This window comes from Lygodium microphyllum, chromosome 8, assembly GCF_053477565.2.
Source record: "Lygodium microphyllum isolate KBCC chromosome 8, Lygodium_microphyllum_v1.1.10, whole genome shotgun sequence".
In the NCBI taxonomy this organism is placed as follows: Eukaryota; Viridiplantae; Streptophyta; class Polypodiopsida; order Schizaeales; family Lygodiaceae; genus Lygodium; species Lygodium microphyllum.
Genome location: NC_141142.1, coordinates 62,549,242 through 62,576,021, shown reverse-complemented (window position 1 = coordinate 62,576,021; position 26,780 = coordinate 62,549,242). Strand labels below are relative to the sequence as shown.

At 46.3% G+C, this 26,780-nt stretch overlaps 1 protein-coding gene across 1 annotated transcript; it reads right to left on the bottom strand.

Moving 5' to 3' along the window:
• On the bottom strand, positions 1-26,147 carry LOC148032379 (uncharacterized). Its single transcript, XM_087683032.1, has 4 exons — positions 25,645-26,147; positions 13,385-13,503; positions 1,254-1,381; positions 1-1,016 (listed from the first exon to the last, which is right to left on the bottom strand). Exons 1-4 carry the CDS (start codon positions 25,857-25,859, stop codon positions 294-296), a joined length of 1,185 nt encoding a protein of 394 aa, XP_087539158.1. The 5' UTR covers positions 25,860-26,147; the 3' UTR covers positions 1-293.
• Positions 26,148-26,780: the final 633 nt, after the last annotated feature.

Sequence of the window (26,780 nt, the reverse complement as noted above, 5' to 3'; positions counted from 1 at the left end):
TTTATACCCTTTTTTAGGCAACAAGATCTTATAATATACACCATCATTGTACAGCCCATGAACAGATTGGGAGAATCTAAGTTGTAACTTGCCAACACTTGTAGAGGACCCAACAGATGGAATGACATGATACTCCTTGATGAATGTTTCTCTTGTCAAAATGCCAGGAAGTCAGCATAAAGAATTTGATGAAAGATATAGTACAAAATCTTAGAATCTCAGACAAATGACAGAACCAGCCTCACTTTTGCTACGATTTTCTTAGTGTGACGAGGTTGCTGAAGCAAAGAAGCTCAAAGAGATGATGGTGTCTGCAATTGTAGCATGGTATGTACATTCTGAGTGGAATCCCTACAGATGTGCTGATCATTTGTATTTACATTTTCAGTGGAATCCCTACAGATGTGCTGATCATTTGTATGAACAGAGCTTGAGTTTGAGTTAAGGAGATGAGATGGAGCCATATCACTTGCCTCAGGTCCTGCATTAGACACTGGTGGGATCTCTAAATTCGATCCTGGGTTTTGAAGCATTTCCCAACCAGGTCCTTGATCAGATGCCCTGTCTTCAAAGTGGCCATGCACGGCAATTGGATGACTCTGAAGGTTGTATCCAGCAGCTCTTTGCACTGGGAAAGGTATTTGAGTGGCAAGCTGAGCATGCCCGTGTAAGAAATGGTAAGGATATTGAAAATATGTTCCCCCACAAGCATGCTGGTAATAGGATTGCAGTGCTGGATGCATGTTTATGGGAATTGGCATATAAGGGCCTGGTGCCAAAAAGGGAGCATGTCTTTGTACCGATCCTCGTGGATCCTGGGGGCCTCCAGCAGTAGAGCCATGTGTATGCACTGGAATAGGATAAGGAATCATCCCCGCACTCATCATAATAGAAGGATCTGATGCCATCCATGACAGCATCACATGCATTTGTTGTTGAAGTTGGCGTTGAAGCTGCTCAACTACAGCCCTGAGCTGGGACTTTTCATCTTGAAGTTCTTTCTTCTCTTGAGATAACTGCACAATCATCGTAAGATATATCTATCATACCTATCAAAAGCCTTTAAAAAGTAGTATGGATTTTATTGTTCATAGTTTATCAAGATGGCTGTCAAGGGCAGGCCACAGCCATTTTATTTCAAGTAAGCTTTAAGATCCACATCTCCATTAATTATGATATTGACATTCAAATCAAACACTCTAATTCTTTGATGCACAACTCGATATAGACTTAACAGCCAGGTGATAGCATACATCATGTGATTCTTCTGAAAGTGATGCATGCTCTTCCCTTAGGCATTGGACTTTTGTTGTCAGGTCCTGCAAAGCTTGAATAGCCTCACTGAGAATGGTAAATTTGTCGCTCTTTGGCTTATCTGAGTCTGCAATGTAGATTCAACAATAAGCTACATAAACTTGCAGGATATGACAGACAAAAACAGTACCAATGTTTCCTTGCAATGCAATCTTGATCCATGCTAACTGCATTCAGGCTTACTATGATTGAAATTTTGAACACGGAAAAGTATACACTAAAACATATAGCCACTCATTGAGTGTCAGAGATTAAGTAATACTTTTAAAACAAGAGCCTGGTTCCAAGTAACAGTACACTTTTGCAACACCAAAAGAAATAGAAAGTCTTCCAAAGTTCACTTCACCCTGCATCACCAGCATTTACACAAATTTCTACTCACCTTGGCCAAAAACCACCAGCCTCCAGACATGATAGAAATATTCCACCTGACTACACTCCTATCTGATAGAATATGACATCAGCCCTGAACAATCTAGGGATCTATGTCCATTGATTGGACCTGAGGATGTGACATTAAACTGCTAGACCTGAGTATTTGGTATTCAGAATTTGGCCATGAATACATGGTATTCAATGATTGCACCTCAATATATGCAGCCATCCATTCAGAGATTGGTCCCAAACCATATATTTTAAGATTGAATCTGAATGTATGGAACCACATGTTTGGAGATTGACCATTGCCTTGATATAACTAGGAAACAAAAGAGAAATTCTGACTGCATTATGCATTATATGAGACATGCTTGATCTTTTTCTGTCTGTTGACATTAAGACATGAACATTTCCTGAACTTTTATTCCCTCCACAAGATTAAGGTTTCTGGTGACAGCAAGGTAAAAATAGTACTACTGAGTTATGCATAAAGTAGAGAAGTGACTAAATTGATTTGTCAAGCCTTTTACCTGCTTTGTATCCCCACTAGAATTGAAGTTTACCTCCAAAAAACCACACAGTTTGACAATTATAAAGTCTGATACAATCTTTGATAGATGCACCTCAGTCTCAAGATCCACATGCAGTCGCTGTTCAAATCTGACATGATTTGGACCATACTTTTGTTTTCAAGAAATTCAGCACAAAAAGTGCTGAGAACAGCTGCAAGTAAAAGCTAAAAAACACCAGAAAAGCTTTCAAAATCCAAAATAAGGAAGCAAAGCACTAGGTTTCAGATACCTACTAAGAGGAGTGAAGTGATTAATCCTAGAGCACAGCCATCGTATCAACTAAAATCAGCCATTGACAACCCTCTTCTCTATGAGTCAAAGCTCTCACTGCTTTTTTTTCTCAAGAAGAAGCTGTCAGTCAACACCAAGAGTTTTCTGCAATGAAACTTTTATTTAACAGCTTTAGCCAGGCAAAGTTAGTGTCAAACATTCCAGAAACATGTTCTTTGTAGGGTTTTATTGGATGCTGATTTCAGCTTGTGTTGTACTTCAGGTCTATTTTACACGTTTGGATCTTAAGAGGTGTCCTCTGACAAGAATTTGAGCTTGTTGAAGGACAGCAGACCTTAGGAAAATCTCTACATCAAATCTCGTCTTTTTTAGTTTTTCTCATTGAGTATGGCAGGGAACTTCTCAGCATCTTATTTAAATGAGACACCTACGAGGAGTAACAGATACAAAGATGGCTCTATCCACCGGTGCACTTCCATTGTGAAGCTTAGATGGCGATCCAAACAGATGATATGCGAAGAGCTTTAGTGTAGCTGGAAGAACTCTGACTAGGTGAAAGATAGATTGACGATGGCTTTAGAGGGGTCTTCCTTTTATAGCCCAAGATGGTAGTCTGGTCGGCATGTCCGACCATATTATGAATCTTCCCTAGTCGACCAAGGAATATTCCCTTTACCGTCAAACCGAGGGCACTATCCCCGGACCCTCATCAGGGGGGACCATTGGCCCCCCGGACCCCCTAGCCAAGGAGGCCCTAATAACTCCCACACTCTACAACTTGATGCATTGTGCCTCAAATTGCTACCAATATAACTACTCTATCTAACCCAAAGGCTAGATCCACACAGGTCACCTTTTTGCCATCCAGTCACATAGACCTTATCTAACATACGAGTCAGGACCCACCCAATGTCCGTGCTCACACATGGCTTCTCCTCATAGGGGGCCTTACAACTTAGAGAACCATAGATCATTGGTGGTACCTTACAAGAGTGGGCCATTGAGCATATCTAACAACACTTGCAACATGGTATCAAAGCACCATGCTCTTGATCCTACCTAGACAAGATTGAAGTCATGAGGTAAGCACGTTTGCTTCATTAATTTTGTTGCATCCACATGCTAGGCTTTTCTAGATTGAGTTTTTGCATTGTGCACAAGCTAATGTTTGTCCACTTTTGCATTTTTTATCTTGACATCTCTTGGATCAAAACATGTCTATATTTAGCCACTAGATGCACAAAACACAAAATCGCACGTCCTGAAAGAGTGGCAAGTGAATAGCATTAGGTGCTTTTTTTGTGGTTGCATTTGGTTTGAGACCTACAATGATGGCAAATGCATGTGACACCACATATTTTGTCATTTGGCTTTAACTCTAAGATCCATCAACCCACTTAGTAGTGACCATCATATCTATGTTGGCGTCTATGACAAGAATTGAATAATTACATGGCCCAATGCTCACTCATCATTGATGCCAACCAATTTATCTTCTCCACAAACCTTGCTCGGCTACACACCATGTAGACATCATATCAACTTTCTCATCCCTTGTATAATGCACATTATGTAGCACTAGGTTCCTTAAGCCTATTTAAGAAGAAAAATGTAGAACTAAGGTTAATAACATCTAGAAAGCACAAACACATTAACATCCCTAGTCATTTTGTATTAGAGTGAGTTTAAGAACTCTTTTTGTGCACCTTGCATGATTGGCTTTGCATCCATCTATGGCACATGTATGTTGTTTGTCTAATGATATATTCTTATTGGATTCAAACACACCGCTCAAAATACTCTACTTACAAAGGACTTTGACAAAGGAGGATGTGTCTACAATGTTCACCCACTTGCATCATTGGTCATTGTTGGTGTACATTGTAGAAGTGACAGAATGCATACGCTTTCACTATTCAAATTTGATTTGATCCATCCTTGGCATATCTTTAAAGGAGGTTCTCATCAGAGAGCAGCTTTACCATCAACCATTGGACAATTCGTTTGTTTCTGAGCAGTCTTATGGTGAAGGGGCCAACAGGATTTCCTTCACCAATGTGGACTTTTCATAACATCATGGCAGTAGCTTCCTAGTCCACCTAGTCAGAAGGGGGATTATAGGAAGTGGTGTTTGAGATGGGGTCATCGTTACAAATAAATGACATTGCCTTTGAGGGGTACTTTGTGATTAATGCCTCTTGGGTGTACTTTTGTTTTGTCCTTGCAGGAATCAAACATTTGTACTTGGGACATGATTCATAAGTCAAGTCCCAGTAGTGTTCGGTGGCTTGGGCCATGATTCTGTTTCTTCACCATCATGTGGTCTCCCAAACACTGCATACAGTTGAGGACTGTTAAATGTAGTTCTTGAAGCTTTGAGCAGCTCTCGCTTAAGAGTATCTTGGGCATTGATGACCTACTACTTGTTGAGTTGTTTCTTCATCCCAGGCTCCATCCTTGAGGAGTGTTCTCCGCGTGATTTTTGAGGCACATCTAGTTTCTTCGACCATTACCTCTAGGTATAGTGACCACACATCAGTCTTCTTTCTATGACCAACCTGTTATCTATGGTTCCAGACCTGACTCTCTCAAATCTAGAGCATTTTGTACCTATATAATGGCAAATGGCACCCCACACAATGACACACACATTGATCCATGCATTGTCACTTGCCATAGGTTGGTACTTCAATTTTCGCTCCGACTAGTTGTGAGCATAAGTTGGCGGATCATTTGGGGTAACTCATGCAATCAACATCATTATTGAGTTGCTTTCAGTCACATGGAAGGGAAACAGGGACACGGAACAAGAACAAGGATGGGCATGAATTGCCATTCCCTGTAACTATAGCACATGGAATAGGCACGGGAACAAGAAATGGGGATGGAAGACCTAAAAATGGCCATTTCCTGTGACCATGGTTGCTTTACATTTTTTCCATTGCTCATGTATGCTTTACATTGTCTTATTACTAAGTAAGTGCAACATCTTGTGATGTTGTGACATACACACTCTCTCTCCTAACCTCTCTTGAGCCTACCACACCTCAAACAGATCTTACTACTATGGTCCTAGGATGCATTAGCATGCCTTCATCAACTATTGTACTTAGAAAAGAGAAACTTGAGCACTTCAAGACAATAGAGAAGACCACCGAGGAAAGAACGCAAGCTCAGCACCGTCACGTCGTTTGGCTCTACCCCCCCCCCCCCCCCCCCGCTCCATCTGATCGCGCCCGCCCCCCAGTCTGGATCATGCCCTTCGCCTCCGCCTGATTGCACCCACCCCACAGTGGGGATCACGCCCCTCACTCCGCCTGTTCACGCCCCCCCAGATCATGGGTCGTCTTCTCCCCCCCCCCCCCGTTTCCACCCCACCTGACCCTTTTGCCCCTCGCTTGGACTTCTGTTCCCCGCCTCTGGCCGCCCACACAACTATCCATTTCGCCCCGCTTGGCGCTTCCCCCCACCTATCCACCTAGGCGTGACTGCCCCCCCCCCCCCCTCCCCCCCGGCGTGCTTCCCCCATCCGGAACCTCGAACCCGTCCACGGTGTATCAAAAACAGTAGTGTTCCCCCCTCCCCCCCCGGCGTGCTTCCCCCATCCGGAACCTCGGACCCGTCCACGGTGTATCAAAAACAGTAGTGTTTCCCCCCCCCCCCCCCCACCAATCGCCATTGGTCCCCCCACCCTCCAATTGCTCCCTCTATCTACAACAACTTCCCCCCCTCATGTAGCACCACCACATGATTGCTAGTTCTCTCAAAAGGGACGCGCAATGGAAACCTGTGGTCAGACACTGGCGCACTCTGCGAGTGCCCCCCAATCAAACACCTTGCACATAGTCCTCTCTGAGGAGCAGCTCTTAGCCGTCCAAGCTAAGGAGCTGGAGCTAATGGAAACAGCGATTTATGGTCAGGTAGTAGGACATTCCCCAGCCAGGGCCCAGCTTCGGGACTGGCTTCACTCCACGCTGCGCATCGGCACACCGTAGATTGTGGAGGCAGTCCTATTGGGCCAAGGGATCTTCATGGTCTAGCTCAGCTTGGCGAACGCAGCTCGTGAGTTACTCGCCAGTGCACCATATGCGTCCACGAAGGGGGTCATATACATAGTCCCTTGGTACAGTGGCTTTACTGTGGAGGCATTTGCACTCCACAACAGGTTTCTTCGACACCCGGTCACCCTTCTTTTCCCCGGCATGGCGATTGAGTATTACCAGTTGGTGGAAACTTTGAACGGCTCTTCGGCACTGTCCTTCCCGCGTCTTTCACGGATGCAGTGACAACAGCAGGAGTCCCAAAGGTACGGGTGGCAATGAAAGAGGTCAAGAATACCCCACAATTCCTAGAGATTGAGGCAGGCGGGCATTCCTTTAGGTAGCAGGTCATTGTGGCTGGACAACTAGGGCAATGCCTGCGCTGCCATGATTTTGAGCATCAAGCAGTAGTTTGTACGCGTTTCGGAGCCAAGGCGGCTCCACCGACAGGCCCGCAAGTGGACGCCGATGGCTTCACTCGGGTCCAGAGATGATAGAGAGGGAGACGGTAGGGGGAGGCGCAGCTACCTCATCAGACCCAATCTCATCAATAGGGTACAGGCAGGCGAGCGACGCCCCCTCAGTAGAGCACTTCACAGCCCCCCCTATCCATCCCACTTGGTAGGACTGCAACCCCCCCACATCCTCCACCCATGCCACAAACCGCCTCGCCTGAGTTCCCACAGTCCCCTCACCCACCCCCCGCCACATCCCATGCCCCCCCCCCCCCTCCACTGACCTTGGCCCACATCCCCCCCTCTCCAGGGCCACCCCCCCCCCCAACACCCACCATGCATCTCCGTCCATCCCACCATCCCTCGATCCTCTTCCCCCCTACCAAGTACTCCCCCTGATCCGCACCCAATTCAGGTGAATCCCCCCCCCCCCTCCCACAGGAGGTGATGAGCCACACACACCTACCTCCTCCATGCACCGGCAGTCTTCCCCCTCCCACACAGCCACCAGCTCATCTGCCCCTGCCACCCGCCACACCTTCCCAAGACAGGCACAGCTGTTGCCACAGGAGTTCTTCTGCAGTGGCCCATGGTCCTACTTGAGAGTTGCAGAGCGTAGAGAGTTCCCACTACCTTTAGAGGTGGGGATCTTCGTGGTTCGTAAGTCAAGGAGGGGCAAGGTCCATCTACTAGCACCACCAAATGGACCAAACTACGCCTTTTTTCTTCAGTGCTCTCACTCAAGGGAGTAGACAACTACACAGATTGAGGAGGAGTTGAAGAGTCAGGTGGCGGATCACATCTCCTAGTGGATGAGAGATGAAGGATTATCACTGTTTGCACAACAGTGGCATGGTTGCATGATGGACATTAACTAGTGGGCTGGTGCCGAGGTACCACACTTGAGCATTATCTTTCGAGCCCCCCCACAGTGGAGAGCTCCGAGGGACATGATCGAGTGGCCCCCGGCACAGGCGGCCCGTTTCTACCAGTGTACAGAGTCGCAATTCTCAGCATGGTTGATAGATACACTAACAATACCACCTAGTGCATCTATCACCCCTATGGTCCCGGCCAAGGGCCACCATGGGGGACTGGAGTTCACCGTCCAAACCGGCGGCAAAGTGCACTTGCATGTCTCACAGTCTCTCCTCCTCATTAGCAGCATCCACACAGAACAGATACCTATTTGGTCAGTCACAGGTTTCCCCATGAGCTTACACCTTGCATCTTGGAATGTGAATAGTCTCCACTACAGTGGGGCACGTGGTTCCAGGAAGTTGATTGTTCAGCAGGAGCTACAGTCTGCCCTTGCCGGACGGATTGACATCTTGCTTCTGCAGGAGCACAAGCTCACCCCCACCCAGGCCCAGCGGGTTGGGAAGGTACTTTCGGGCAGCTCACACACTTACTGGGAGCACGCCATAGGTCCCCACGGCAGGAGTGGAGGCATATGCACCTCTATTGGCTCGAGTCTCACTGCCTATGTACAAGACCACAGGATGATAGTGGCAGGAAGGGTTCTATGGATCAGATTGGATATTGGGGACTCGTGCATTGGAGTCCTCAATGTCTATGCCCCTACGGAGGTTAGGGCACGCAACAGGTTCTGGGTGGAGATCGTAGATGGACTCCCAAAGTGGACTCTTGGATCGTTGGAGGAGATTTCAACAACCTGGAGACTTTGGAGGACCAACAGAGTAGAGGCAGAAACTACCAGGGCATGGCTGGGGAAGAGCAGGAGGCATCAGAGGTTTTTTTGCTTGCAGTCCGGAGCACGTGATGCTTGGAGAGACCCTGCCTTCCACAGGAGGGAGAGGTCATTGGACTTCTCTTGGGGATACAAGCAGCTAGGTGGAGTCCTGCTAGAGTGGCTGGATAGGTTTTATGTGGGAGAGTAGGGAGGCTCTCGTGGAGTTGGCAGGCACCACGTTGTCTGATCATTGCCCAGTTCTCTTGATGCTTTTGACTCCCTAGCATCCGCCCTAGACACACGATCCTGTCGGATTCCTGACTCGATCTATAGGAGGGAGGAGGTGACGAGAGAGATAGAGCAGATTTGGACTAGAGAGTGGGACAAGAGGGACCGGATAGCAGAGGAGGTTGCAGAGGTCCTAGCCGAGAGGCAACCATACAGACCAGGCAGCAGTGCTAGGACGAGGAGAGAGCACTCTGGCGGGACCTTGCAGCCACGCAGAGATAATTGTAGGAGGTACCAGGGGATCCCACCCTCCACACGCAGGAGGTGTGCGCGCGAGCAGCCATTGCTATCCTAGAAGACACACGCTTGGAGTTCTCATTCTGAACCTTAGTAGCCTTCAGGGCGCGGAAGGGGGACATGATGTGCAGGGAGTTCTTCCATGTGCACCAGCCCCGCACCGCAGAAGAGCAAATACGCAACCTTCGGGATCAGTATGGAAGGACCCGTTCTAGCCCAGACGAGGTGATGGAGATTGCCACCGACTATCACACGCGCCTTTTCTAGTAGGAGACAATTTCAACTAGAGAATAGAGATGTAGACATCAGGTATGGGATTACATCCCGTCCCTCGTCACAGAGGAGATGGGGCGCTCTCTCCTAGCCCCCTTCACAGAGAAGGAACTAGAGGAGGATTTTCATACACAGGATGGGCAGAAATGCCCGAGGGAGGATGGCCTCTCTAAGGCCTTCTTCACTACCTACTAGGAAGTGGTGAAGGACAGATGCCAGGGAGTCTCTCGGCAGGCCTCATCAGTCTTCTCCCCAAAGGGGGAGACCGGTTGGAGTTCTCCCAGTGGAGACCGATCACCTTATTGTCAATGGCCTATAAGGCACTGGCAAAGATGATTGGTAGGCGACTACGCCCCGTGCTTCCAGATATCATCCATGATACACAGACAGGCTTTGTCCAGGATAGGAGCATCCTAGACAATGTATTTACCTTCTTTGAGGCGACAGAGTGGGCTCACCACAGTGAGTAGAGACTGGTCGTACTACTCTTGGATTTCGAGAAAGCTTATGACAGGGTGGACTGGGATTTTCTAAAGGGCACCATGGTGAGGTTGGGATTCCCCCAGGCTTGGATTCGTGGGATCTCTGCCCTGTACAGATCAGCCACCAACAGGGTTCTCATAGGCGGAAAGCGAGGGGAGGAGTTTTGGCTGGAGAGATCGGTTCAACAGGGCTGCCCCCTCGCCTCATACTTGTTTCTACTCTTCGCAAAGGCGATGTCTCACTTCCTCAGGTCACATGTGAGTGGATTACGCGGCCTCCGACTTCCAGTGAGAGAGGAGACTGAGTTGCTAGACTCAGAGTACGCAGATGATACAGCCCTCTACATAGAGGACAATGAGTTGATGCTGAAGAGAGTGAGGCTGGCTCTTGACGTGTTTTGCTTTGCAGCGGGAGCGGAAATCAACTAGCGAAGGTCGGTTGGTTTCCTCACAGAACCAGACTCCAGCATGGAGTGGGGTCACTCTTGCCCAGCAGTTTCTTCCTATCCTTGATTCTATTCGCAGGAAACTGACCTACTGGAGTACGATTCGCCTCTCACTAGCCGGACAAGCCCTGGTGGTTAACCAGGTCCTCCTAGCGACGGCCTGGTACATCATCTCATGTTGGTGCTTTTCCTCATTGTGTGTAGTGCAGCTTCGCTGCCTAGTGCGGAATTTCCTTTGATCAGGGTCTGATGGTTCCACGAATTCTAGGGCCAAGGTGGCGTAGGCGACCATCATACAACATAGGTCGGAGGGAGGGCTTAGGATCATAGACCCAGAGTATCAGAGTATGGCCCTCTTAGGCAAGCTAGTTGTCCGCGGTCTCACACCAAGGCGGGCAGACCTAGAAGGTCTTATTGCAGGAGGGCCTTTAGGACTGTAGACCAAGGCTTGCCGGTGAGTAGAGGCCGTCCCTGAGATGGATCTTCACGTCTGCCCAGATCACCCCTCCCAGATCACCTTTCCTTCGCAACTTACTCCGCATGTGGCAGGGCCTCCAAAAGGCCCTAATCCAAAGCCCCCCAAGCTACCAGGAGGAAATAGACCGTCAGCCGGTGATCTAAAACCCCCAGGTCAAAGATCGGGAAGGGGCACAAATAGGTGAATGCCCCCACATCTAGTGGGCTGGGTGGGAGGCCGACCCGGCTCGTACCATCAGGACATGGTGGGAGGTGTAGAGGATGGCGGACGAGGAGGTGTTGCCGCAAGTATCAGGCTACTAGAGAGGAATGGAGTTGAGGAGAAGGGAGATAGATGCAGCAATACCTCCGGAGTGGCTTGCTCCACCAATACGAGAGCCGATAGAGCCCGGAGAGGTATGGGCAGCTAGGTTTTCACTAGCAGGCATCCCCCTTCAAGTGGCACGTAGAGTGGGTGGCGCTCCACAAGGGACTTTCTTTGTTGTTCAGGAGAGGGGACGTCTGGCCCTTGACGGAGGGTAGTAGGATGAGGGGATTGCTGCCCTTTCGTGGAGGAGGATTCGGGTGGTGGGCCTTCAAGGAAACACATGGCGACTAGACCCCTATGTTTTCTGAAAGGAGCTCAGGGAGTGGCACCTTTGGATCTGGGAGGGCAAACCACTTGATGAGCTGGAGTGGGATCCAAGAGAGTGGCTATGGCCGGCCTATGCAGTCGCCAAGAAGCCACCAAAGTTTCTAGGGTACACTGCCAGGATTGGCAAACATATACTGATGCAGGAGGATATGGATTGGGCGCTGTCACGTAGCAGGCACTGGGCAGAGCACAGCATCACAGAGCCCTTCCAACAAACCTTTTGGCGCCACCTATGGGATAGCTGGAAACCGAGGAGGGTGTCATACTTCTTATGGCTAGTGGCACATGAAGGCTTGGCGGTGGGAAGTTGGCTTGCCCAAATGCAAGAGAGAGATTGTAAGCGCTGCACACAGCAACCTCTGGAAACCCCAAAGTACTGCCTTTGATCATGTGAGGAGGCGCAGCTCATGTGGAGAGGAGCATGCCGCATCCTTCGCCATATAGCACCCAGCCTTGGATGTATCTCATGGGGAGCTTTCTGCTGGCAGGCAATCAGCCAGGGCCGTCACCTTTTGTATGAGGCCGGGATGCAGGACACAATATTCATTATCAAGGCAGGGTCGTGCGTAGTGGTTGGTTTGGAGGCTCTACCCATCCGCCAGGTACTGGAGCCCACAGCAGACCACTCAGAGGTATGGGAGATCATAGGAAGTCTTACTGGATGGCATATCTGGAAGGCGCAGTGTCAAGAGGCTTTTGGCGGAGAGAGACTTTCAGCACATGCAACCTTAGCAGAGCTCTGGACCTCCATCATTCACTCCCTCCGCGGCCGATGGGACTAGGTGCAGGGCGAGTCCAGGGCTCATCAGGAGCTCCAAGGTCACTTCATGCAAACTTGGGGCAGCCAGGGTCTATTCTTCGTGATGCAAGCAGGCAGCCCCAGTTGGCGATATACCCCCCCCTCCCCCCCCCCGGTTTCTTGGCCCCATCCCCCCCAGACCACCTTGAGAGGCTTGTGTACATGATGTATTGGTGACTTTGCATCAGCTCCGGCTAGGCTGTTGAGCATGAGCACTCTGTTGTAATCAGTTTTTTTGAGTAATATAATCAGCCACATTTTACTTGCCAAAAAAAAAATAGAGAAGACCACCAAGGCACCAGATAGCTATACCATTTCCCTTTTTGCAGGCTGCCCAATCATGTGAAAGGAGCCAGTAGGCATTTCAGCTGCCCTTATGTGATTCGGCAGCCTAAACAAAAGTTTAAGGTTTTGTTTTAAAATATTTAAAGGCTTTTTGAAACAGACTTTTGCACTTAAGAACAAGGCTAGATGTTTCGTGTCCATCGCTTGAGAAGCGGTGGCTTCATAGTTGATGTAATCAGGTTGTCAAATCTTTACTGTGCTATATCCACTGCTGTCCCTCTATTGACACCACCTACGAGATCATTGCTAGTATTACTACATGACCGGTTTAAGTAGGAATTTACAAGTTTATGTTGCAGCTGAATAAGTGTCCTAAAGAATGGCATAATCTCACCGAAACTTGTATTAATGCTAAAACTCTAGATGTGTTCTTCTCTTCTCACTAACACAAATAGTGGCAACATTGTATCCCCAGATATGGTTCAAAACCCCTAATCATACTTTAATAGAACTTTCATTCAAAGAAAGAATAAAAGAGGTCTAAAGCAGCAACGATGATGTCTTGCTTGATTACTCTTGTTATTAGACTCAGTTCAATGTAAAATAAAAAAACCTCAATATCACGAATGCTGATATCTATCTGGGCTGCTACAATTAGAGACATATCCACTAAACTTGCCAATCTAAGCCATATGAGAGAGGAGAGAGTATAATCTATGCACCAGCCATATATCACCAGTCTTGTCAATTTAAGTTAAATAAGAGATACAAGAGAATAACCTATAGCACCAGCCAGCTCAAGAAGCTGTTCATTCAAACGATCTCTTCTAAGCTTTTCTCGATCTGCTTTATGAATTTTCCGAGCAGTAACAGAACCCTTTCCACTGCAAGCTTCAACTCTGCAGTAATCCAATGCATATGCAGTCAGTGACAATTAACATCATTTTTAACACAATCATTTAAGAGACTAAGTTCAACCACAACCATGAAAGAAAAACATGTTTCGAGATGACACCCCGATCTGATGCTCAATCAAAACTCTTCATAAAGTCAAATTGCAACAGCTCACTCACCAAATCTAGCAAAATCAAATTTTTATGTGAAAGATTCTTACAATATCTTTACTTATAAGTCGCACAATCTAACAAGCTCAGAAAGTGAACTGCATGTATGACATTCTAAAGCCTGACACTGAAGCTCATTTGAACTGAGTAAGAAGTTGTGAGAGACTTGGATGAACAACTATGAGGAGAAATTTTTATCCTCACCAAAACAAAACTCATGTATCTCTACTGATCCACATATTTTCTACTAGTAACAAAGGCTGCAAATTTCGTACCTATATGCAATTATTGGATTACTTCGTGGGGACATCAGTTGGTGCTGCTGTTTGTTTTGTTGTCTATGATTACAAAATTATAGTTTAAAATTCAAATGGCTGCTATTTGAAGATACATGCACATCTGACAGATGATATATTGGTTTAAGGTGTTCAGCATAATACTAATCTCAAAGGTTGCATATCTGCTCTCCTAAGGTACGAGGCTGGTGTACCTCGCATATCTCCTATGTGTGGAGGGTGGGATCCCCTGGTGCCTCCGGTAATAATCTCTGCATGGCTGCAAGGTCATATTGGAGTGCTCTCTCCTCCTCCCAGCTCTGCTGCTTGGCTTGTATGGCTACCTCTTGGCAGATTCTGCTCGACTCGGCTAGGACCTCTACAACCTCCTCTGCAATCCGGTCCCTCCTACCTCACTCCTTGGTCCAAACCTACTCTATTTGTCTCGTCACCTCCTCCCTCCTATAGATCGAGTCAAGGATCCAACAAGATCATGTGTCTAGGGCAGATACTGGGGGATCTAGTGTCAGGAGAACCGGGCAATGATTGGACAACGTGGTGCCTGCCAACTACCCAATCTGGCCTCCACAAGAGCCTCCCCACTCTCCCACATAAAACCTATCCAACCGCTCCAACAGGACTCCACCTAGCCGCCTGTAGCCCCAAGAGAAGTCCAGCGACTTCTCCCTCCTGTGGAAGGCAAGGTCTCTCCAGGCATTGCGTGCTCCTACTGCCAGTAGAAAGACCACCCATGCCTCCTGCAACTCCCCAGCCATGCCCTGGTAGTTTCTGCCTCTGCCTTGCTGGTCCTCCAAAGCCTCCAAGTTGTTGAAGTCTCCTCCAACGATCCAGAAGTCCACCTCTGGGAGTCCATCTGCGATCTCCACCCAAAACCTGCTGCCTAGCCTAATCTTCGTAAGGGCATAGACATTGAGGACTCCAAGGCATGAGCCCCCAATATCTAATCTGATCCATAGAACCCTCCCTACCACTATCGTCCCGTGGTCTAGTACAAAGGCAGTGAGACTCGGGCCAATAGAGGTGCATACACCTCCACTCTTGTCATAGGCACCTATGGCATGCTCCCAGTAGGTATGCAAGCTGCTCAGGAGTACCTTCCCTACCCACTGGGCTTGAGTGGAAGTGAGCTTGTGCTCTTGTAGAAGTAAGATATTGATCCGTCCGATAAGGGCAGGCTGCAGCTCCTGCCGAACAATCAACTTCCTGGAACCACGTGCCCCACTGTAGTGGAGACTATTCACATTCCAGGATGCAAGGTGTAAGCTCATGGGAAAACCTACGACTGACTGAACAGGCATTTGTTCAGTGTGGAGGCTACTGATGAGAAGGAAAAACTATGGGGCATGCAAGTGTTCGAAGTGGTGCAGCAATGGAAGCATAAACAACATGCTGAAATAAACTGCTGAAACACAAGACGAGAAAGAATAAACACAAATACAGATGAGAACTCAAATGTATGCCCAGGAAACGGAATCCATATCGAACACGAGATAGCAGCATACAACAGTGATTCACTGGCTATGTGGCACCCTGGCACCGGCTCCTCTCTCCTCAGAAGAATCCACAAATGATGGCTGAAGTACACAAGAGGAGGAGGAGCCCTAGAAATATATAGGCATAAAATGGGGGGAGCATTAAATGCATTCGGCCAGTATTAAATGCTCCCTAGCCCTAAAAAGGGCACCAAAAAATGCAAGAAAAAAAATACTGCCACAGCCCCTACAGATAGACTCACCCTGAGCTGACTAATCTGCTAATAGCAAGTACGCTTTGCCGCAGGTCTAGACGGTGAACTCCAGTTCCCCATGGTGGCCCTCAGTCATGGACCATAGGGGTGATAGATGCTCCAGGTGGTACTATCAATGCATCTATCAGCCATGCTGAGAGTCATGACTCTGTACATTGGTAGAAACAAGCCACCTCTGCTAGGGGCCACTCAATCACATCCCTCGAAGCTCTCCACTGTGGGGGGGGCTCGAAAGATAATGCTGAAGTGTGGGACCTCGGCACCAGTCCAACCAATTAATGTCCATCATGCAACCAAGCCACTGCTGTGCAAACAATGCTAGTCCTTCTCCCATCCACTAGGAGATGTGGTCCGCCACTTGACTCTTCAACTCCTCCTCAATCTGTGTCGTCGTCTAATCCCCTGAGTGAGAGGATTGAAAGAAAAAAGCATAGTTTGGTCCATCCAGTGGTGCTAGTAGATGGACCTTGCCCCTCCTTGACTTACGAACCACGAAGATCCCCACCTCTAGAGGTAGTGGGAACTCTCCACGCTCCGCAACTCTCAAGTAGGACCATGGGCCACTGCGGAAGAACTCCTGTGGCAAAATTGTGCCTGTCTCGGGAAGGTGTGACGGGTGACAAGGGCAAATGAGCTGGTGGCTGTGTGGGAGGGGAAACACTGCTGGTGCGAGGAGGATGTGGGCGTGTGGGGGAAGAGGATCGAGGGATGGTGGGATGGTCGGAGGTACGTGGCAAGTGTAGGGGGGCACTGGTGGCCCTGGAAGGGGGGGGCTGTGGGCCAGGGCCAGTGGAGAAAGCCTGGGAGGTGTTTTGTTGGGGGGGGGGGGGGGAGGGGGGGGCGGGCTGTGTGATCTCAAATGGGGTAGTCTGTGGCGCGGGTGGTGGCCGTGGGGGACTACAGTCCTGTCGGGTGGGGCGGGCAGGGGGGGCTACAAAGTGCTCTGTCAAGGGAGCATCGCTCGCCCTCTTGCTCCCTGCTGTCTGGGCTGCGTCTGAGAAGTTGGCTGCGGCTCCCCTTGCCGTCTCCCTCTTTGTCGTCTCTGGACCCGTGTGAAGCCATCAACGTCCACCTACAGGCCTGTCGGCGGAGCCGCCTTGGCTCCAAAACACATACAATCTACTATCTAATACCCAAAGTCATGGCAATGCAGGCATTGCCCTGGTTGCCTAGCCACGATAACCTGCTGCCTGAAGGAGTGACCTTCTGCCTCGATCACCAAGAACTTTGGTATACTCTTTGTGTCTTTCATGGCCACTTGTACCTTTGGGACACCTGCAGATGTCACTGCATCCGTGGAGGCAAGGAGAACTGTGCGGAAGAGTCGCCCAAAGTCCTCCACTAACTGGCAATACTCTACCACCAGTCTGGGGAAAAGTAAGGTGACTGGGTGTCTAAGAAATCTATTGTGGAGCGCAAATGACTCCACAGTGAAGCCGCTATACCAGGGAACCATGTGGATGACCCCCTTCGTGGAGGCATAGGGGAAGCTCTCCATTAACTCACAAGCTGCATCCGCAAAGGCGAGTTGAACCATGAAGATCCCTCGGCCCATGAGGACTACCTCCACGATCTGCACTATGCCAATGCGCAGCGTGAATTGGAGTCAATCCCGCAATTGGGCCCTCAATGGGGAGTATCCAACGACCTGACCAAAGATTATTGTTTCTTTCAACTCCAACTCTGTGGCAAGGACGGCTAAGAGCTTGTTCCTCAGAGAGGATGATGCGCAATGTGTTTGACTAGGGGGCACTCGCAGAATGCGCCGGTGTCTGACCAGGGGTTTCCATTGCGCGTCCCTGCTGGGAACTACCAATCACGCCGCTATACTACCGGAAGGAGGGAGTTGCTGCAGGGGGGAGGGAGCAATTGGAGGTAGGGGGGGGAGTCAATGGCGAGGAGGGGGAAGGGGGAAATTTTGTTTTCAAAACGGTGGTGTTATCTCAAGGCAAAAGAGGAGGGGGAACACGCACGGGGGGGAGGGATGTTGAACGAAGGGGGGGTGGGGGGGAGAGGCTTGTCTAGCAGGAGTAGATAGGACTGGCGAGAGGGCGGAGGGCAGAGGGGAGGAGGATTGGCGGCGGGGGGGGAGGGGGGGGTGTGTGGTGGAGACTGGCACACATGAGGGGAGGGGGGAACTGGCGCAATCGACAATGGAGACGGGGGAGCAGCATCACGTCGCGATGGCAAGAGTCCATTACAACTTTTTGAAACTTGGAAGAACAAAAAATGACAGCATTCTTAATACATGAAATAAGAAATGCCCAAGTAAAAAGTTTGAGTGACAATTTCAATCAGCAACATAAGTGGTGGCCTTCTAAACCCATTTTTCAGCATTACCCAATCATTTATTTAATTTTTTAAATTAAATAAACCTAAAAATTAATTTCAGCCCTTCTAACCCTACCCCAAAGTAAATGTGCCCATCCATAATTAAAGTGGCTAGGCCATTTCCAACCTAGAGTGGTCCCCAACCTCTGTTAATCCTTAGAATGGCATTAATTAATTAGTTAATGCTAGTCCTAGTGTCACACTGTCACTTATTAGCCAAATAATTGTCCTAGGGTCAGCCAAACAATTGTCCTAGGGTCAGCCAAACAGCTGTCCTAGGGTCAAAACTGACACCAACTGACCACCAAAACCTAGTTGGCATAACTTATCACAACTTTTGCCTTTGACACCCACTTCATCCTCGAGGTCCTTAGCCTGTTACCATGAAATAACTGCCATGTACATCACATGTGCTAAACAACCTTGCACATTTGATTAATAATTTAATCAAATATTATTAGCAAGATTAAAGAACTCAAAATTTCACGTTGCCATGACATAAGTTACAAGTGACTTCTTGTCACAAACCAACTCTCTCTCAATGCAAATGATTCCCATGCGCCTTTCTCTTGAATGAGCTCCAACATGGTGCCCTGTCAGATCCAACATCACAAAGTAGAAGACTATCCCAACCACCCATCCAAGGTGTTAGTGGCAAAGGAAATGATGGAAAAGTATGGAGGTGTGGTGGTAATAGAATCAACAATGGAGACAGCTCAAAATCTACTCAAGGGTGCTCTACACAATGAGATGCATCAATAAATACTACATGATGAGAATGCGCATGCAGTAAGGTGCCAGTTGGATAGTGCCCCTCATGGGAAAATTGTTCACTTACACAAGTGCCCTTTTACAAAGATGATGATGATCATGCAATGCAAAGGGTAGATACAAGAGGGAAGGGAGGCCAAGGTCAAAGACAACACCTATACCCATAAATACCAATGAAAGGATAGAAACTCCCTCTCAACAATGGATGTCGATGCCGAAGGAGGAGGGTTTGATGTCAGTCTTTGTGTGGTGCTAAGAACCAAAATGAAATGGTGGAGTTGGATGAGGAAGGTAGACTTGACACCCCTAATCTAAAATGCCAAAGGAGAATCATCCCTCTGGTACATAGAAAATCTAAAATGGTGGAGTTGGATGAGGAAGGTAGACTTGACACCCCTAATCTAAAATGCCAAAGGAGAATCATCCCTCTGGTACATAGAAAATGTATGTACTCAATCCCCGGAGAGGGCTCTTGTACTAACCAAGTGGTGTACGCAAGTCTGAATCAAAACCTTGGGAGATGACTCCGTGCTCATTCAGAAGCACCAAGATAGCAATCCACTATGTAAAATTCAAATAGATGTAATGGATAAAGAAGAAAGACCTAACACTCTCCAACTAGAAGAGCGAGGGAAGAGTCGGCCACCAAGGCAGTTACAATATGCTCATACTCAATCTTGGGAGATGGCTCAAATGCTCACCAAGTGTCATAGGCACAACTACCAAAGTAGCAATCCACCTAACATGAAAAAGCTATAAACTACTAGTGTCGAAAATGATGGTAAATGAGAAACATACCTCAACTAAAAGGAAAGAAAAACAAATGCGAAGATAAGGAAAAAGATGCCCAAGACCCGATGTCGGGAGAGAAGATACTATCTCCATCTCCATGCTGAAATAGGCAATAGTTACCAAGGCAAGAGCCAAAAAACAAATCTTTAGTCTGCTTAAGATTGGTAAAATACCTGCAATGTCAGTCATGAGAACTGAAATACAAAACCCAACATGAAAGGATAAAAAAACGAAGCCTATATACTAGATGTTTCTTGTTGAGATACTTTTGATACATTGCTAAATGAAAAATAAAGCTAAGTGATTATAGAATGCAACGGAAGTAAATGAAAAAAGTGACTTGAAAAAGTAGAGCTAAGCCTAAAGAAAATGAAGCTAGCCTAAGGTTCCAAAGGATAGCCTAGGACTTCTAAGAGTCTAGCCTAGTGGGACATAATGATCAAAGTAGTCAAAGATTCCATGAGGCATTGACTAAGAGGAAGATCTAGGATCCACTCCACCAATGGCAAGCCACTGAGGAACACGGATACCAAGGGGTGGAGAAACTACGCAACCTCCCTCGGAAGACCCCCTCTCAACCTTTTTGGAGCGACACTACCACTATCGAAAGGTGTTAAGGTTGGTTTGGAAATGGGTATTGAATTCAGCTTTGGTGTTGGACCCTTAGCTGTGGATGGTGTGATTTTGGGTGTGGGTCTAATACCCTTGGCCTTTGAGCAACAATTGCCATCTACATAGCCAGGTTTCCACAAAATGTGCAAAGCCTCTTAACGAAGAAGGTGACTCATCAGCACAAGAAGGGGTTTTGTGCATTTAAGCAACTAGGGAGGGCAGTATAGTGTGCAAGAGGGGGATTCGCCACACAACGAGACCAACAGAAAGAGAGACACACTTGCAGATATGGGGAAGGTACATAGTGCACAGGTGGCATTCCCAACAACAAAGCACCAAGGTGCAAAGTACACCTTCAAGTGTCTAGTGATGGGCTAAAACCTAAATGCGTATCAAAGACAATGTGAGCTAAGACTAGATAACCTACAATAGGTCTAACATAGAGTTCTAGATAAAAAAGAGGAGAATCAAAGTGGAAAGCCATAGTGGGAGGGAAGGGCAGGAAATGTAAAGATGAATTTGAAGCACCAAACTTCGACTCGAATGAAACAAAAGATAAAAGATTACCTTGTGTAAGATCTCTGATCATAGATTTTTCTTCTACTCGGTATTTGTACCAATCCGAGTCTCCATGGTAACTTTTAGTAGGTCCCTGCATAACTAAAGGAGTAGCAGGGTAGTCAAGTATGATCGATCCAGTTCCTGGACTTAGTACAGTACCAAATGTACATTAAAAAATATCAGATAAAACCCAATGTTTCTTGCCAAAACCAGCAAAAAGTTGGCCAGCATAAATAATAGTAAAATATTCAAGTCTATGGGCTAAATACCTAGTTGGCTATAAATCAAGCCCCAATAAATCAGGCGCCTACAAAAGGAATGCATAATAATGTGCCTTGCCCACAATGCATGCATAGACTCACTCATGACTTGACTGATTTGCAAACATTCTTGAGGTGTAGCAATTTGTGGCAGCACACAGATGGTAATCATGACCTATGTGATACATGGTTTTGGAAGCTCTTTTGTTCCGATTGCTTGTGTTGTTGAGGGTGCCTCTATTCAAGAGCCAGAGTATGATGAGTAGGGCAACTTGCTTAGCAATGGTGATTTTGTTCCAGGCACTTTAAACTCACCTAGCGATGACCATGAGTCTCATGTGAATGATGGGTTTGAGGACTCATGTGACCAGTATGGGCTCTTGAGTCTTAGCCTTTAGGTACTTTTTGTATGTACTGCAGCCTGCCTTTTGTACTTGTCACTTGTGCCATACCATGATCCATGAATCATGATCCATCATTGCAGCTAGCTCCCTTTTTTGATCCATTGTACATGTCTTCAATCTTATCAATGAAAATGAATCTTGGAAATTACTTGTGACTAGAGTCTTGGATTTACATTGTGTCTCAACCTCTTGTCATGTTAATGAAACATTGTTGAAACTTACAGCAAAGAGATTTGTGGTTTGTAAATGGTAATAGTATTGAATAGATAATGCCTTGTGACACTCTCATGGGTAGCCACTCTCATGTTAAATGAGTCTAACCCCTTAATTTCGTATGTATTACTATCTCCTCCGTAGTCATTCATTTACTTGCACACTTCCAAAGCAGGTTCTGTTGGAGAGGAGGAGCCAATACCAGTGCCCACACAGCCGATGACTCATTGTTGTTGAAGAGACAAAAACAACGTATTGTAGATGATGATGGTGTCAACAAGCTAGGGCAAAATGCAGCATGTAGGAATCACCAAGCAGAAGGGCCATAGCTGGAGATGACCACAGCAACAGGCTCAATGAGGCACCTAATGGATGGAGGCTAGGAAGAACTAGGGTAATCTGCAAAACAAGGCATGAATGGAGTGGCTAGGCAGCCTCCTATATATAGATGTGGATCCTCCCAAAGTTTGGGTGTTTGCTTATGGGACAAAAAATCTAAAATTTGAGTTTTGACACTATTTTAATGAGCTAATGAAGATTCAACATTTAATGTATCTTTTTTAGCTTAACAACAAGAACTAATTTTACAAATTAATATGCAAGCCCGATGCTAATCCAAACAAAGGCCAAGCAGCCATAGCTCTGGTCACATAATTTTTCTCAGCCTTGAGAAACATGAAAAAGACATCAACCAATGATTGAGTAACAAACTTCATGCCACTAGGAAGGAAGAGACCTCCAATATCTTCATCCGAGGCAACCTTATCCAATAAACTCAACATGGGATGAGTGACCAAAGCAAACAATAAAGAGCTAAGAGGGCATCTTGCTACAAAAAATAAGAAAAAGCAATCTCTTCAAAGACCCTTCCATTAAGCACAATTTATATAGTCCCACCTTGACTCATAGTATTTATGATATTAGTCATCCACCAGGGGCTAAAATGCATAGCAGCCATCAACTATTGTAAAGAAGACCAGCTGATATGATCATAACCTAAGTCAAGGATGAATCAATGCAAGAAGTGCTTTCTGCAACCTGTTTGTTAACCTTAGTAAAGATTTTATATGATGACCCCACCACAAAAATTGGCCTCATTTGCATTACCCCGATTGATGCTCTGATTTGGGTAGCGAACAAAGCAAGGCCAAGTTCCAATCAGAAGGCATCACACTAAACCTCCATACCTCCTGATACATGAGTGTGAGGGGAGCCTTGAGATGCTCCACGTAAGCTCTAAATAGTTCATTTGACAAGCTATACCAACCTAAACTGATGCAAATTCACAAAGAAATCATGTGATTGACAATTTTTATCTATCAAAGCATCCATGTGAACCAACAACAGCTTATATTTTTCATGTTGTTGTCCCTGCCCTGCCTGCATAAAGTTCACTTAGTATGTCAACCACTGCAAACAAGTTTCCAATTTTGAACAAGATGATCCAGCCTGTATCAATTCTAGTGATATGCCAACAAACCCTGCAAATGCTGTATATGAGCTATATTTGCTGAGGCATGTTGCACCCCATATTATGGGCCAGCTTTCAAGCATTCTGACTGAAAATAGGCTAAGCATTTAAGCCCTCTGAATTTACATGATAGCCAAATTGAAGAACCCACATGCTGCATTGAAAAACTAATCTGCTGCAGGGAACTTTGATTGAAGCGTAACGATAAACACCCCAACAAAGATTTAAAACTCTCAACCCCCTGATGCAATATCTCCAGCACTATTGGATAATGATCAGAGAAAAGATATTGTCTTTCCACCCACATGTTAACAACTTTTAATAAGAAAAGTCATTTTGGCATACATAGAACCTATCCAAACAAGCCCAGTATCACTATTGAGAATGGTAAGTTCATAACTATACTGATACTTTTGAGGGGTGCAACCAAGACGTGTCACAAGCACAACTGATGCTTGCAAAACAATGTTGCTTATGCTCAACAACACAAAAAGCATCCCGATTTTCTTCCTATACACTTCGCCGCATCCTATACTGCTTAATTTGGAGAGAAATTCCCTTCACTTTCAATAATGCAATCTTCATAATCTTAAATCCACTTGCATTGGGGTCTCCAAGCCCTACCCTTTATCTTGAGCTTATTTCTGTGCCTCAAATTTTTCTATTCCATCATAATAACAGTTTGGATCAATCAGACTTGCTAGCCCTCTTAGACCTATCCCTATAAGGGCACACATTAGGCTGGGAACAGAGAGTATCTCTAGATGTCACAAGTTTGCCTCAAGAATCAAATGACGTAGAGGAACTCATTTGACCTTTCAAAGGTCCAAAATGATGCATAGAATAATGGGGTTGAGGCAGCTGCTACACTGAAGACCCACCAGCATTGCTACAGCCTTGACTGAAACCCCCTTAGTGTTGGCTTGAATAAAAACCCTTCCCTTTCAGATGAAAACATTGTCCCACATTTGGAGCTAAAGAGAGACCAAGCTATTGAGGACATGGTCCTTGACAAGCATTCATTTTAACTAGTGTCACCTAAGGTGCTTCTCTCACCTCGTCACTTTAAGCTTGTTTTACCCTTCACATGAAAGTACCTAGTGAATTGCCTCCTTTGAAACCTGAATATCATCTGAATCAACATGTTGCATGCTCTTTATTAGCTTGACATGTTTAACTTGTTGCATTTGTTATTGAGGGGCACCCTTTATAGTCACATGCCATTGTTGCTGCTGAACCTCTTCCTAAGGACACTCCAAAACAAAATGTCCCAACTGCCCACATCTAAAGCGATGGCAAGCAAAGGTACCCCATTTCAGCTCATACTACAAGCTCTTAGCACCTTCAACTTAAGGCACAACCTTTTGGGCCCATGCTTACTAGTATCCCATAACATACAAGCCCTATTCCTATTTGAGAAGCCAAAAAAGGATCAACCAACACCTACCAAGAGATCTCAAAACTAGCCAAAGAAAATGCCATAGATGAGCTTCCACAGGCCTCCATACCCCCACATGCACCAATTGACCATTCAAGAACAAAGGGATGCCCTCCATCAAATTCTAGCTCTCGCTTGCGGCATATGAAACAAAACCTTAAAGAAACCCTTGAGACCACCAAATATATCTTCTATTATATATTAATCCTCACTACCACCACTCCAGGCTCTGTCTCAAGCCATACCTGCATATAGTCAATGATGGGAACTCGACCTGTGACATAGAAAATAGCAGCCCTCTCATGAAAAGTAGCTATTTGTTGTGCCATCAGATTGACATCTAAACTACCTCCATCATCCTCTTCAGGTAAAGACGCTGCTTTGCCAAATTGGCATGAACATGGTCCTGTATAATAACATTTGCATGTGATAAACATGTGGAAAAGAGCCACATGTCCTTCTTATGAAGGGGAATAGACAGCAACAGGTGTATCTGAACCCCCCATTTGGAATCCCTCCTGTGTTAAATTTTTACACTTACCAACATCTTTTTCTTTTCTTAGAATGCCTCTCTGAGGACCCTCATGTTGGCAATCATGATCCCTATCCATATCCAGATACAAGTGTTGTTGAAAAAAATTTAAATCAATTCCCTTCTTAGCAGCCATCTCCCGTGGTTTGGCCTGCACATATGCTGTTATTTCCAGGTTTGTTGCTGCACCTCTCAAACAATAACTCTGATGGCAGTTCTGACAGTGCCAAAAAGCCAAGTCAACATCTCCGAAAGGTGCATAAAAACCTAGCGCAAAGAAGAGCCCTCCTCTCTCTCATCAAGGCAGAGAAGAAATCTGCTGTCCCTGTGTCCTGTTGCGCATGCGCAATCAGGTTCAGCTGCAGCCTGTTTGCCAAAGATGTCCTTTGTCCTCTGTGCGTGCGTGTGTGTGTGTGTGTGTGTGTGAACTTTTTTGCTGAGAGATTGTTTGCTTAACGTGTGTATGCCTTACCACTTCTGGTCCCTAGTCGTAAATGGAAGAAAGACTAAGTAAAAGAACAAGAGGAAGAATGTATAGAGGAACTTACCCTGTGTGCTGTTGATGGAAACCCAGCTTCTCATAAGACTGCAATGCTTGACAAACGTTGCCGCAATCGCACAATTGGGCAGCTGGGTCCGTAATAAGAACGTCATCGGCCAAATTGGATGGGGGCTGCGTCTGCTTGTTGGAAATGGATGGAGAGAACGATCCTTGCTGGTCGGAGGTGGGAGATTTGCAGGAGCTGGAGCTCGAAGCTGCCATTTTGTTGGTTTATGGCGATTTTATAATTACAATTGTCTACACTACTAAATTGGAAAAGAGGCCTGTGAAACTGGTCGATCTTGAAAGCCCAAGAAAGAAAGGTGGAAGGAAGGAAGTATAGCAAAGAGAGAGAGACAAAAATTGGCCATGGAAAAAGAAGAAAGCGAAGAGGAAGAAGACTACATGGGATTTGATCAGACAAGCTACATGAAGAAGATATGATCATGAGACAGTAGAGACCCACAGACACAGACAGAGAGAGAGAGAGAGAGAGAGAGAGAGAGAGAGAGGGCAAAGTGGACAATACGGGTTGAAGCTACCCAGGGCACGCATCATCCACGCGCTCTCCTGTATTTTCCAAATTTCCTTTTTTTAATTCCATTCTTTTCCTGTTTAACTTTTCAATATTTTTTAATGGCCTTTTCTTCATCCTCCCCATACCTTTTTATTGTTATGCCAGAAAGGTAATAGAACAGAAGCCATACATCTCTTTATCTCCCATTTGCCGAGCCTGCCTAGGGGCAATGAATGAGCTGGTCTTTCTCTTTCTATAGTTTATAGGATTTTGCAATAATTTAATAAGGCTCACATCGAGACTTGTAATCACTATTCAAGAAAGTGGTGTCTCTCCCAATTAGCTCTCAGGATTTCTATTATACTTAAGCCTCCAAGGATCTTAGCTTGTAAAGCAAACTTCTCAAAGTGTCAATCTCTAAAAATTTTGTAATGTGACATATGCATAAAATATAATATATAGATCGCCGCCTTAGCATGGAAGGATAATTCTCCTCATATGTGGAAGCAAAGAGTAACCAGAGTTTTGGAAAGCAGTACTCCAAGCAAGTAGCTAAACCTTCTATTATGGAAGTAGAAAGCTGCCTAGAGTTGGCAGGTCCTAACTGTCTTTGCATAATCCACAAT